We start from the raw sequence: 14,840 nt of genomic DNA on the forward strand, positions 1-14,840 counted from the left end.
AGCTCTGCACTGTGGACTGTTGGGAGGTGAAGGAAGAGGAGGAAGAGGGAGGGGGAGGATGAGGAGATGAACGCATACATGCACCCTGGCCTTTACACCCTGGGGGCTTGGACCCTGGCAAATCTGCATCATGTGTGTTCTTTGATCCTGCCTTCAGGACATGTGAACATGTGCATCTCCATTCACTGTGTCTGCCACTAATCTGTGCTTCATCTAGATTCTGGAGTTGCTTTAAACCAACAAAATAATTAACAAAGTCACTTTACGTTCATGGGAACGGTCATTTGAATGTACAGTATGATATGTGCTATTTCTGATAATGTTCTGATGAGTAGACAGTTGTAGAGTAGACATGATGTTTGGATCATGAATTCCAGGTACACGATTACTGTACATCACATTTTACTTTGTAATGTAGGAAGCACGTGAGGATGAATGTTACAAATGCTTTTCTTAACATCAACCATATGTCTGTTTTATCATTTATCTGCCAGACACACACGGGGGAGAAGGAGAAGATCTGCCCATACTGTGGACAAAAGTTTGCCAGCAACGGCACGCTAAGGGTCCACATCCGCAGCCATACAGGTCAGTGGGCCTCCGCAGTTCACTGCCTTGTTAAATCAGCCGTCCATCAGCTGCTATTAACATCATCTACTAATGTTAAAGATGTGGAGTACATTGTCCACATGCTGACAGACTATTAATTCACACTCGTAACAATCCTACTTGTAATGGCCATTTCTGCAGTAATCTGTTTTGTTAATGCAGATTGAAATGGGTTTATAGTGGAGAAACATAATGAAGGCAGATGTCGGCATGGTTTGAATCCAGTTGCCCCTTGGAGGGCAGTGTCACTGCAAATCAGTACAAAGTTGTTCTGAGTGATCACATTGATCCTATGATGAAACAGTTCTATTCTGATGGGAGTGGTCTCCTCCAGGATGACAGCGCCCCCATCCACAGGGCACAGAGGGGTCACTGAGTGGTTTGATGATGAGTATGAAGGTAATATGAATCACATGCTGTGGCCTTTACAGTCACTAGATCTCAACCCAGTTAAACACCTATGGGAGATGGTAGAGCAACATGTTACTGTCATGGGCCTTTGCTTCCTGATATTCAGTTGTTTTTTTTTTTCACGGATTCCCTATCTCTCCTGTCACGTCATGTGCACCAGCGTTTTCGTCATTATCACCTCCACCTCTTTTCGTTAAATCCTCGCTGGTTTGTCACCCATGCTTCCGTGCTGTCGCTGTACACCGACAATGCTCTCCGTGTTCCTCCAACTCGCTACCTGACTCTTCCGCCTCATCTTCCTGGTTTCTGTGCGTGCACTCATTTTGTCCCTGGCTGCAGATCTCAGCGCTCCCCGGTGAGCAGTGGCTTCCTTGGCGCTGTGTAGCTCGCTCTCCACGCCTGGTGAGTCTAGCTCTCCTCTCTCCAGTTTCGCACTCTCCTCATGGGTCCAGCTCTCCATTCCCCATCTCTGTACTCTCCAGCTCTGCTCTCTTCGGTCCACCACTCTCGTTGTGGGTTTGACTTCACCATTCCTTTCCAGCCCCCCTGCACTAGTATCCTGTTCTTCTGAGTGTCAAATAAACTTTTTGCTCCTCTCCCAGTGTGGGTCTGTACACTGGGTCCACCAGTACCAGCCCTTGACAGTTACAGCGTCTCCACCATCATCATCAAATTACCACATGAGGGAATATCTTTTGGATGAATGGGGTTCATCCCTCCAGTAGAGTTCAGACACTTGGAGAGTCAACGTTAAAGTGCACTGAAGCCGGTCTGGTGGCACGTGGTCGTTCAACACCTTACGGAGACGCTTTACGTTGATTATGTGAATGTAGTTATGCTTGCCCATTTAGTTTGCTCTTGTTAAAGGAATAATTCAGTATTTTGTAAAATACGCTTATTTCCTAGCAAAAGCTCTTTGCACAAAACTAAATACTTTTAAATTTTGAACTATTCCTTTAAAAAGATTGTTTCAGCTTGAAGCTGCATCAGAAAAGAACTTGGCTATCTGTTGTCCACACTATATCAAAGACCCCAAATACCAGTAACTAGCACTTGAATTCTTGGTGCACCTTTCTTACTACCATTATGCAATTCATATGTGATTTAAATGTTAGAAACATGTTGTAGGACTGCTTGCAGCAAGTCTTTGGACACTGCCACAAAAATAGAGCCTTGGATCTTCATTAAACTGCCTTAATCTTGAAAGCTACACATTCCTGTGCGTCTCCTTACCAACAGACTGGTGCAGAGACCTGGCATGGCCACACACGCACTTCTTGGCCTCTGAACTCTTTCACTCACTCTTTCTTTCTCTCTGTCTCTCTGCCTGTTCCTGGCTGTCTCCCTTTTTGCTTCTCTCTCTCATTTAAACTTCATCTCTCTTTCCTTTCTTCTTCTTGCTCATGTTTCCTATTTGTATTCATTTTGGGACTGAACACATCACTGTAATCTGTTTGTTTTCTAGTTCCAGGTAGATTCATGTCCTTATCATCGGCCTGCAAAGACTGCCCTAATTATTGTCAGTTACCTAATGCAGTCAGTGTTTAAATCACACTTTCGTCAGCTTCATTCACACTTCAACATTTTTGTGCTGTTGGATTCTTCAAATTAACAATCATTTCAGCTAAAGTCATTTTTATAGCCTCTCAAGCCTTCCCTTCAGGTGTTGTCAAAATGTATATGTAAATTTGAGTGGTGGCAGGATGACGGTCCATTGACAAGCCTACCATAATTTGCCGACGGTGTTCTTTGTACATGTGCGTATGTGAGCTGTGCACGTGTTTGTTCGCACATGCGTAAGTATGAAGGACAAACCAGCAGAAAGAGAGAGTGTATACCAGTAAGTGCCACAGCTCAGTCTGATTGTATTTATATAGAATAAACAAAGGAGAGGAATGCTGGGGGAGGGGTGGGAGCCGAGGGGACACCTCAAAAAAAGAAAGGAGTAAAGAGAGAAAAGACCACTCCAAGAAAGCATCTAGCCGCATGACCTTTGACCCTGATGGGCTGTAAATCTGTCCCCTCATTCTATAGACTGGATTTGTGTGTATGTGTGTGTGTGTGTGTGTGTGAGGGGAAAAAAATAAGCTTTAGTGAACAGTGTGAGTCTAACTCTAACAAGACTCATCTTGTTCTCAAACAGTGAAGACATATTTTGTGGACACACACACAACCCAAATAGCTCGTCTGTGGATATGGAAATTATGTGATGAATACAAAATTATAAAATGACTCTGTTATTGTAAATAAAACTTTAAAGACAAACAGTTTTTCTGTCAGTGGTTGCTTAAAGAATGCCGCCAGCGGAGGTAAAGACCTTTAAATCGACAGCTTCTCCAGGTGACAGACAGAAAAGCAGGAATAAGTCAGCATTGATTATTTACTTATTAAACACATAGAACTGTAAAGACCCCTTGGAGATAACGTTACTATCAAATATTGTAGAACATAATGAGAGGAATGGGTCAAGTGTAAAACAGATTAAAGCGATATTAGAAAATATTAACCTTGAAAATATTAAGTAGCTGGCAACACACATACTGTAATGTGAGCTGCCAAAGATGTGAATGAGGATGCTGAAGACATTATGGGACGCAGTAATTGTGATGGATGTTTCTGTAATTTTCTGAATTACTCTTTTTTGGCTCAGAGATGAAGCAAACGTGTCCTTCTCTCCCACATCACAGCTCAGTGAGAGCAGATTTTCCCACCATGTGTGCCATGATGCGGTAAATAACTGTAGTGCAGTTATGAAAATGATTTGTGCCAGGGGAAATGTTGACACAACCCAGTGCCTCGCTGTCATACTGACATCACAGGATATGCCCTGTTTGGACACAATGATCAGTGTAAGCTCATGGGCTATGTTACTACAAACTGGAGCACTGTGACCCTTTAAAAGGCTGATGTAGTGTTTATGCATTTAAGCATAAGCATATATCAAATATAAACTTTTCTCACATCCAGTCAGGCCAGCAGGTCTCCATGTCTGCACATGTTCAGTTGTCAAAATACTACTTTTTTGCTTTGCTGAGTGCCTCACATTTTTCCACTCTATGCTCCTCTAGTGTTTTTTGCAGGAGTTCAGCTTAGGGCAGAGAAATGCCCGACGTCATTTTGTTCCATTGTCCAATCAGATGAACTGAGAGGCAAACGTTCTGTGGTAGTGACCTGAAGTAGACAAACGCTCAGCAGGACAGATGGACTGTGTAGCTGGTGGTCATTATGGTGATATGAGGCTTGACAATTGACAGCAAATTGTAACTTTGTCCCCGACACATCCTAAAATAGCTTTGAAGTGATCATCATCTATGATCTCTCCTATTTCTCAGGGCGTCCTGTACCAACACAGATTTCTGTTTCTGTGTCCAATGTATTTGAGAACAGCCTTTCACCTTCAATCAGAGCCAGAGCAACTGCCCTCCACCTGTCCATGTTTTATGCTTAGATAATAAGTAAGATAAGACAATAGTTATATGTTTTATGTTTAGATAAATGATGACTGTTTATACAAATGTTTAGAGTACTGTAGTAGTGAGTCCTAAAACCTAAAAAAAAGTTGGTTGCTGACAGGTAGCTAAATGAGACCACAGAGGCTGTATGGGATATTATCCATCATCAACACGGAGACTCATCTATTCACCAGCCCGCTTTTAAGCCTTGTTACTGTATGTTTAAACTCACACCCTTGCAAACTGTTCGAATTAACTGACAGCCGTGATCACTAGCTAGATCAAGTCATGCTAAGAGGAAAGGATTTTGTAGAAGAGGTAAAATCAAATTACAAGTTTTAAGCTGGTGGCACAGCGGCACGGTGGTTATGCTGTTGCCTCACAGCAAGGTGGTTCTGGGTTTGAGCCCTGGCCGACCCGGGGCCTTTCTATGCGGAGTCTGCATGTTCTCCCTCTGCCTGCGTGAGTTACCTGCAGATACTCCATCTTCCTCCCACAGTCTAAAGACATGCAGCTTAGGTTGATTGGTGAATCTAAATTGCCCGTAGGAGTGAGTGTGAGTGTGTGTGGTTGTTTATCTATGTGTCATCCCTGTGATAGACTGGCAACCTGTCCAGGGTGGACCCCGCCTCTCGCCCAGTGTCAGCTGGGATAGGCCTCGGCCCCCAATGACCCTATTCAGGAATAAGTGGTCTAGGTAATGGATGGAAGGTGGAAGCTGTGGTGGTGACGTTGTAGTGATGGGACCATGGAGCAGTTTGCTTATAGCCTGAAAATAGCATTTTACTTCTGGTGATCGTATTTGGGCTTCAGAAATCATAAAAGTGGTCCTCACTTCAGAATCAGAATCTCCTTTATTGGCCAGGTGTGTCAAACACACAAGGAATTTGACTCTGGTACATCGGCTCTCAGTGTGCATGTACATATCCCCATGTAATGGGCAAGTAAACAGTGAACAGTGAACCAGCATAAGGCTGTGTAATATAACAAAATAAGCAGTATTAACAAGCAACAAACAGTGCAAACACGCAGTATAAACAGGCAGTAAAGAATGCAGACAGACAAAGGAATGCTCATTCAAATGAGATAAATAGGACTAAAAATAGAGTACTTAGAAATAGAGACCTGTACGGATCTGTATAGTCTGTACACTTGTGAACAAAATGTGTCTGTTCATCACAGAGCTTATTTTTCTGCACTAATCTATGGAAAAATCCCATTGGCCTTTTGTTGAGGGAGCCAGGGTGATGCTGACTTCCAGGTTGGCCTACAAAAATATGTCATCCCTACAGCACTCTATAAGCTAGTTGTTTAAATGCCAGTTAGGCTAAGGACAGTGATTTCATGATTGGTTAAACTGATTGAAACAACACAGAATGCACAAATATTTACTTAGATTGTTTCATTTTACTAAAAACACAAATTGGAATAAGTTGAAAGCGCTATGAAAATGTCCATATTGTGGCTTTAAGGGGCCACTTCAGCACTTAAGTCTTACACTTCCATAAAGTTGGCATACGTAGTGATGAGACAGTAAATAAAATAAAATATTCAAAACAAAATTGAAGCAGGAGGGGCAGAGCTATCTTATCTTTTGTCTTATAGTCACGAATAAAGCCCCAGAAACACTAGTCAAGTTTCCATCCAAATTTTAAAAAAATTTCCAGAAAGCTGACAAGAAAAATGCCGTTCATCCACTGTTATATGAATATTACTAGCTGGCCACGTAGAGATAAACAGCTGGTGGCACAAATCCTCAAATTACAGAAGAGGCCTTACTCAGATGACGTTATTAAGGGAGCCTCAAACCTCAAACAAATGAAAATGATGTGGAAAACATGATGGTACTATGAACTGATGTTTTCATATGCCACTATTTTTAGTTTCTTCAGTGGAGTAGTAGCTTCAGTTGATGCTGTGCTAAATCTGTTTCCATTGCACTTGAAATGTGTCCTCATTAGAAAAGCAAAATGCTTTTTCTGACATATATTCTGCTTTTTTTTCAGTCATTTTGTGCATGTTAGGCATTAGGGTTATGGTCAGTGTCTATTTCACATTGAATTGCTGTAATTGAGATGGAGATTGATAGGTTGCAAAAATAATGGAGCTACTGGTCTTTGTGAAAATATGTGTTTTTTTATTTGATATTATTTGATATTTATTCATTTTCAGTAAAGAAATGCACAAACCAGTGCCACTGGACAGAGGATACTAATTTTGTCAATTGTTATATAATTTACAATTATAAACAGCCATATTTTGGTGCTTTTAAAAAGCTACACATTGAAGTTTAAAGTGGCATCATGACATAACTGCCCTCAAATGGACATCTGGAAGAGCTCTGGAGTCACTGAACCTATTTACGCACACATGATGCTGTTTGTCTTGACTGTGGCCTTGGTTACAATCTAGTAAAGTAAAATGACCATGTACTGTATTATTGTCTGTCACTGTGATGCGTAGTGCCTCATTATTGCAGCTTTAACTCTTCTTGGGTCGTGGATTGAGGACTGTGTTTTGAGATGTCAGGTTCAACTGTGCTGCATGTGTGGTAATGCTCAGGCATGTACTTGTCTGTTACAGGTGCCTTCACATGGGCAAGTTAAAGTGAATTGTTTGAGGAAGTGGGGAAATCTACTGAGACCCAGGCTATAATGGAAAGGTCAAGTGTAAAAGTTGTTGGGCGTTCCCACGCCTCATCAAAGGCAATCTCTCATCATCTCCAACACACTGATATCGCATTACCTCAGTGGCCCTCGTTGGCATGTGGCACAGGGCAGGGAGAAGGACAGTGGAGGGCCACTGTCTGGGCTGAACTGGAGGAAGCCAGGAATTAATTTCTGACAGACAGCACTAATGTCTTTCAGACCACAGCCCCAAAGCTACAAAGCATTCTCCATAACACGAACGCGGTGCGGCAGGCGAAACGATGAAGCCGACCATCTGCTAACCAGACACCCGGCTGTATGCGCACATTTACAACACACAAGGGGTGCCAAACGGATCGATTAGCAGACGAGGAGTGTGAGGGCCACAGCAGGGGCCAGGGGAGACACCAAGGGTCAAAGAGATGGTGTAGTGTTTCAGCATATGCTAAATCAGTTACCATCTCCACACACATAAAGCCCCGGCTCAGTGCTGCAGCCGCCCATCGTAATCCCCCAAACAATCTGGCTCAATCTGGCAAATAAGTGGAGGGTCTCTAGTTACAGTAACATTGGGCAGAACAGACACTAAGCCTCTCACACGAATAACAGAGACCAATGTTGCAGGACTAGTGCTACTTTGTTTCCATAGCATTTGTTTGTTTCCTGCTTCACTAAGGGCTTGAGCAGCTCTAGTCTTCTTCTTAGTAGGTTGAACCAGTGGAAAAGCCGCTATCATGGTATATGATTGACGCACTTAGATTATTAATGACCTCTTTTAGAACACTGAACACCATCATTTCCTCTGCTTTCATTTTCCAGATGAAGCACGCATGTTCAGAACAAAAGCATGCACATGTAGGTGAATTGGTGTGCACGTCTGTGTTAGCAGGGTGTGGTTGGCTGTGCTGTGTAGTTACTGATAATAGCCAGCTCCTGGGCGGGATGGGAGCCAAACCACAGAGGTGCACACCATGCTCCAGTGATGCCTTTCCCAGGACTCCCCAGGGCTAGTGGTGGGCCTTAACCTGATACATGCTACATAAGACACAGGATTTGCTCTCCTTTGACTCAAAAACACATCTGGGATTCAGATTTTCCTGTTTGTCAACAAAAGGTCTCCCAAAGGCTGAAACTGCACAGAAGGGGATTTGGGGACAGAAAAGCACGTGTTTCAGAATGTGTAATCAGTCCACATATGTTACGTTAACCCTTTCTACAACGATGTGAGGTAACGTGTTTTATTACTTTGTGTCACGGCGCTCCTCCTTGTGCCCCTCTGAAGCCCTCTTGGGGGATGTTTATTGTGGGTTTAGTCTCAGACTTGTATATCCTCTACGTGACAGCTGTCGTAGCTTTTTTTGTGACAAAAGACACAGCCTAAATAACCATTGTTTGTGTTTGACAATCGAGGTACCAGTCATGTCTTAAAATAAAAAATTTAAAAACGGATTATGTGAAGTAGCAGCCAGATCAAACAAATACAGAAGTTTATCTTTAGCCATAAAAAAAGCAGCAATTTAAAAGAAAAATACCACAATAAGAATTTGTTTCTGACAGGATAAATACCTGAATCTTGAACATTTGTTTTTTTTTATTTAACTTATAATCAAAATTTTTTAAAAAAGCCCATTAAATATTTGCGTAACATCTCAGTCAAGCCTTCACATCTTGGCTGCTTAACAAAACTTGGACTTGCTATATGAAACAGAAGAGAAATATTTCACTGACACGGTCGTGTTTATAGCAGTGGGATTATATTACACTTCTCACATATTCCCTGAATGGTTTTTCTGATTTAATAAGCATTGTTGCATTTGAATCCCAAGGAAACAAGGCTAATTAACCTTATTACTTAAAGGGGCAGAACATCTCCCCCATCAATAAAATGACTTGCTTGCCTGTTCAACAATTAGTCACTAAAGAGAGATTATGTTACTACAGTGTGAAGCAGATAAATTAGATCGCTGTACTGAAGGAACAGACCCAAATGTGTAGCTGTACGTTTCTATTTTTGGCAGTACTTCATTAAATAGTACTGTGTGTGAAAAAGTCCAGAAGACATGAATTATTAATATTGATTCCTTGCTCTATGTTTAGTTTCCTGAACCCAGGAAATCTATGTAGTTTGTGCTAGTTTTCTGATTAAAGAGTACTGCTATGAAAAAAATGAACAATTATGGAGCACAGAAGTTTTTTCTTTGTCAGTATTATACTGTATTTTCCTGTCTGAAAGCTTAATTTCAGTGTGGCTCTATAGGTCACCTCATATCCCCTCTATAGATTAGTAATAAACTCTGGTGCTTCTATCTGGCCAATGGATCAGCACATGGTAAATGGATCCATATGTTGGTGAACTATTTGACTGACAGCCTGTCACTTTCTCTTTGTCATCAGTGGTGTGTACTCAGATAGGATCTGTAGGAGTCGGATGGGACTGATTCAGATCCAAATGAGATAAGCCGCATTGCCTCTGATGTGCTCATAAACTGCTGGCCAGTTGTAGCTCAGATAGCGGTTTATGAATTGTAGCCAACACAAGCTATTGCTCTGTAATGGAAAGTCAGTGGGCAGCAGAAATGAATGAGTGCATGATATACGGTCTACCAGCAGCCAGGTCAGATCTGTGTTAGACCAGCTCAGGAAATGCTGTACTCAAGGTACTGTGAGGTACTACGGTAGCACACACAGCTAAACCATCTGTGACACAGGATATGACACTTTTTTAGCATGGCTGAGATACATAAATATCCACATTTTGTCTGTCTTCAGTGAAGTGTGCCTCATATTGGACAGTATCTACGTATGTGTGAATATGTGTGTGGCATGTGCAACATTTGTATCGCACCAAAGCTTTCCCATGTTTCTGAGCTTGTCTTCCTGTTTGGTAGAGTTCTAGTTAAAATGTCATTGGTTTTAAATGTACAGTGAGGAACAGAAGTATTTGAACACCCTGTGATTTTGCAAGTTCTCCCACTTAGAAATCATGGAGGGGTCTGAAATTCACATTGTAGGTGCATTCCCACTCTGAGAGACAGAATTTAAAAAAAATTTTTTTAGGAAATCACATTGTATGATTTTTAAAGAATTTACACTTGCACTGCTGAACATAAGTATTTGAACACCTGAGAAACACCAAGAATTCTGGCTCTCAAAGACCTGTTACTGTGCCTTGAAAAAGTCCACCTCTACTCCACTCATGGGCAGCACGGTGGCACAGTGGTTGGCGCCGTTGCCTCACAGCGGGAAGGTTCCGGGTTCGGGCCCCACCTGGGACCTTTCTGTGTGGAGTTTGCATGTTCTCCCCGTGCTTGCGTGGGTTCTCTCCGGGTGCTCCGGCTTCCTCCCACTGACCAAAGACGTGCAGCTTAGGTTGATTGGTGTCTCTAAATTGCCCATAGGAGTGCGTGCGTGCGTCATGGTTTCAAATCATGCATTGCACGGAAGGTTCCCCTGCTCAAGTCATCACATGTCCAGGTCCGTCTGAAGTTTGCCAAAGACCATTTGGATGATCCAGAGGAGGCATGGGAGAAAGTCATGTGGTCAGATGAGATCAAAGTAGAACTTTTTGGTCTAAACTTCACTCGTCGTGTTTGGAGGAAAAAGAAGGATGAGTTGCATTCCAAGAACACCATCCCTACTGTGAAGCATTGGGGTGGTAACATCATGCTTTGGGGGTGCTTTTCTGTGAAGGGGACAGGACGTCTGCACTGTATTAAGGAGAGGATGAGTGGGGCCATTTATTGTGAGATTTTGAGCAACGACCTCCTTCCCTCAGTCAGAGCATTGAAAATGGGTCTTGGCTGGTTCTTCCAACATGACGACGACCTGATGCACACAGCCAGGATAACCAAGGAGTGGCTCCGTAAGAAGCATATCAAGGTTCTGGAGTGGCCTAGCCAGTCTCCAGACCTCAATCCAATAGAACATCTTTGGAGGGAGCTTAAACTCTGCGTTGCTCAGCGACAGCCCCGAAACCTGACAGATCTAGAGGTGATCTGTGTGGAGGAGTGGGCCAAAATCCCTGTTGCAGTGTGTGCAAACCTGGTCAAGAACTACAGGAAACGTTTGACCTCTGTAATTGCAAACAAAGGTTTCTGTACCAAATATTAACACTGATTTTCTCAGGTGTTCAAATACTTATGTTCAGCAGTGCAAGACAAATAAATTCTTTAAAAATCATACAATGTGATTTCCTGAAATTTTTTTTTAATTCTGTCTCTCAGAGTGGGAATGCACCTACAATGTGAATTTCAGACCCCTCCATGATTTCTAAGTGGGAGAACGTGCAAAATCACAGGGTGTTCAAATACTTCTGTTCCTCACTGTATATGTATCTCATACACACTATTGGTTTTCATTCCCTAGGTGAGCGTCCGTACCAGTGTCCCTACTGTGACAAGGCATTCAGCAAGAATGATGGCTTGAAGATGCACATTCGAACACACACTCGTGTAAGTGTTCAGAATTTCTCTTCTCTGGTTAGTACATAGTGTATGTGTCCTGCTCAGTTTGGACTCATACCATTGGTACTCTGTACACACAGTCAGATCTGGTACATATTACAGTATATCGCATCATTAGTACAATCACAATTTTATTAGTTCAACTTAATCAGATTCATATTGGTCAATAAACTGTCTGACCAATTACAGCCTGTTGCACCTAGCATACTGTGATTAGCCAATCTCAGCTTCCCACAGCACAGGTGTGGCTATATTCAAGTCAAAACTTTTCCTGTGAAAAATGCCTTTAACACCTAAATACACTGCTTTCAGTGTGTTGCCCATAAATTGCATAATTTGAAGGACAAGCCCATTTGGCCTTTGATTTCATACATCTTCGGAGGGCACACAGGCCACTTGACTGGCATTAAAAACACTTGCAGGGTTTTTTATAAACCATCTAGCAAAACACAAAACACAGCAAAAGGGTAGATACAGGCAGAAGAGAAAATTCAATACAGTTAGCTCACTCTGTGCTGGCGGCTCACATTCCAGCTGACTCCATACACAACTGTTGACTGTGTGGCAATACTGACATTCAGATGCACACTTAGGAAACCGTGTTTTTATGGCCTGGAGATGGTGGAGAACGGAAAAGGTACTGGCTGTCATGAGGTCATTTCCTGGGGTGGGACGTCTCTTCTTTAGCCACTTTCCATGAGCTCTCCGTGAACATCTGGACTTATGTGCTAGTGCCACGTTTGATAAATGAGGCTTAATATGAGTTTCATCATAGAGTTCCATCATCATTTATACAGCTCTGACTGTGAACATCAGGGCTTGTCAACACTATTAATTTTAGAGATTTGTTCTGTTTTGCTGTCCAGAGCACAGCGCTCTGCTACTACACTTTGCTGATAATGGAGGTGTCCTGCTCAGGTTGACATCTCTCAGTGGGAACAGGCAGGTATAATTTTCTAGTGAACCACTGAGTAAACTGAGTGATGTTTTGTTCCTAATGCTCCCAGATCTGCCTTTGCTCACAGTGCTCTAATATATGGGCTGAACAGTTACAAACAGCAGAGCCAGATGAAGTCACTGTTGAGCAACACAAATGTCATTTGGCTGAAGGAGCTGCAGCTCACTGTAAATGTACATATGATTACAATACAGTCACACATGCAGATTCAAAGTAGATGGCTGTAATCTGACCTTCAGTGAATCTGTTCTGAGGGTGTGTTGTGTTCAGCACATGATTTACATCAGCTCTGACTAGACAGTTGTTTTCTGATATATCCACCATACTACAGACTGCTACGCATGTCAGCAGTTAGTTTCCACATGTTGTTCTTCTTTTTTATGTCCTGGTAACTCATTAAAGACACACTGTAGAGAATTGGGAAGCTGAAAACTCCAGTGATATGTTTTTCCTCCATTTTATGTAAAATTCCTTCACATGGTGAAGTGGAGCAGGGAACAACTCTATGCTATGGATTCTGCTGGAATCAAGATGATGGTGATTGGCTCTCACCTGGCTGTCTCATGGTCTCAGGTCTCATTCAGCCTTTTTAATTCATATGCGGATGCATTTAGAGTTTGTGTGTTTAGACCACAAATAACATCATCGGCAAATAAAATGGAACATACAGTATTTGACTGCGATATAAACTGCTGACATTTTGGATATTAAGTTCTTTTTATGGCATTCTTTGAACTGTGATGTAAATGGATGTGGCTTCACGTTGTATGATTAGAAATGCCCAGTTCTGTCATTTGTTCTTGGCATCGAAAGCATTGTGTTTTCATTACACTTTAAAGCCTAGCGAGGCTGTCATGGTTAAACGTTTTTGTTCCCCTGACAGAAAATGATGGAATGTTAGCAGTGGGGTTGGGACTTTTTCCAAAATAATCAAATTTGAACAAATAAGAGCTAACATAGCACATTCTACTTTAATTTGATTAGGAATGCAATGATTATATGTCTGTGTGTGGACATGGCAAGTAAGGGACAGGACCTTGTTGGACATGATTATATGCTTCCACATTGTCACTGATTAGCTGAACAAAAAAATAGTGCTCTCTGCAGTGTTTCTTTCTAAACTCTTCTTGCTAAAGGTTTGTCTTTAACAGGATATGCTTACTATCAGCCCTCTTTTTTGTTCTGTTCTTCTTTAACAAACTTTGTTAAACACTTAAAATTGTTCCACCCACAACGTTTGGACAGAAAGTGCAGAACATGTCTAAATGTAGCCTAGGAAACACTAAACAGAGTAAACACATTGATTTTGAAAGGAAGTGGCTTGACAACAGCTTAGGCAACACAAAACTGTATTTAATGTGGATGGGTCTCATCTGACTGATCATCTGCTAAATGAGGCCTGATTCATTGAATTAATTTATCCTCACACTGCCCATGTAGCACAGTCCTAAACTGCTATATATAATTGCTTCCATGGTATCATGTGATCCAACTTATATTTCCTGTTATGTTGATGGTACTACAAGGTAGTTGCATTGTTAAAATGCAGTAAACAGACGTATTCATCAGTGGTGTAAAATCCAAAACGCTGAGACACGTTACTTTTCGTATGGTTTGCTTGCTAATTTAATCTTGTGCATTTGTACGGATAACAATAGCCCAAAATTGTTTACAGGTTTGTTTCCTGTTTCTAAAGTAATCACTTCCTGTTTACTGCGCCTGCACTGTGTTGTGTTTGCTACCAGATTGTTTACAACTTATATTTCCTGTTATGTTGATGGTACTACAAGGTAGTTGCATTGTTAAAATGCAGTAGACTTATATTTGCTGTTATGTACTGCAAGGTAGTTGCATTGTTAAAATGCAGTAAACAGACGTATTCATCAGTGGTGTAAAATCCAAAACGCTGAGACACGTTACTTTTCGTATGGTTTGCTTGCTAATTTAATCTTGTGCATTTGTACGGATAACAATAGCCCAAAATTGTTTACAGGTTTGTTTCCTGTTTCTAAAGTAATCACTTCCTGTTTACTGCGCCTGCACTGTGTTGTGTTTGCTACCAGATTGTTTACAGATTAAATTAACTAATTTCTATGCTTATCTGAACATGGTGTATTGCTTTGCTATCGAAAACAAACATGGGTAAACATTTTTGTGCCCGTTCCAGTAGGTCAGAGGATCTTCACATCTTTCCAAGGGAGGATCTGTCATGCACAGTATATAGTGCGCACGTTACGAAGCAGTATTGACTGTTTGTGCTAATGACTCCCAGCTTCACCAGTCGGAGGTCACTAAAATT

At 41.8% G+C, this 14,840-nt stretch overlaps 1 protein-coding gene across 1 annotated transcript in view; it reads left to right on the forward strand.

The window, feature by feature from the left end:
• prdm5 (PR domain containing 5) overlaps positions 1-14,840 on the forward strand; it is a 39,124-nt gene that overhangs the window by 15,424 nt on the left and 8,860 nt on the right. Inside the window, exons 13-14 of the mRNA XM_020603356.1 lie at positions 495-588; positions 11,486-11,571. Coding sequence (XP_020459012.1) covers positions 495-588; positions 11,486-11,571 — 180 coding nt within the window. The remainder of the gene's footprint in view (positions 1-494; positions 589-11,485; positions 11,572-14,840) is intronic.

Source organism: Monopterus albus, unplaced genomic scaffold (assembly GCF_001952655.1).
Source record: "Monopterus albus unplaced genomic scaffold, M_albus_1.0 scaffold61.1, whole genome shotgun sequence".
In the NCBI taxonomy this organism is placed as follows: domain Eukaryota; kingdom Metazoa; phylum Chordata; class Actinopteri; order Synbranchiformes; family Synbranchidae; genus Monopterus; species Monopterus albus.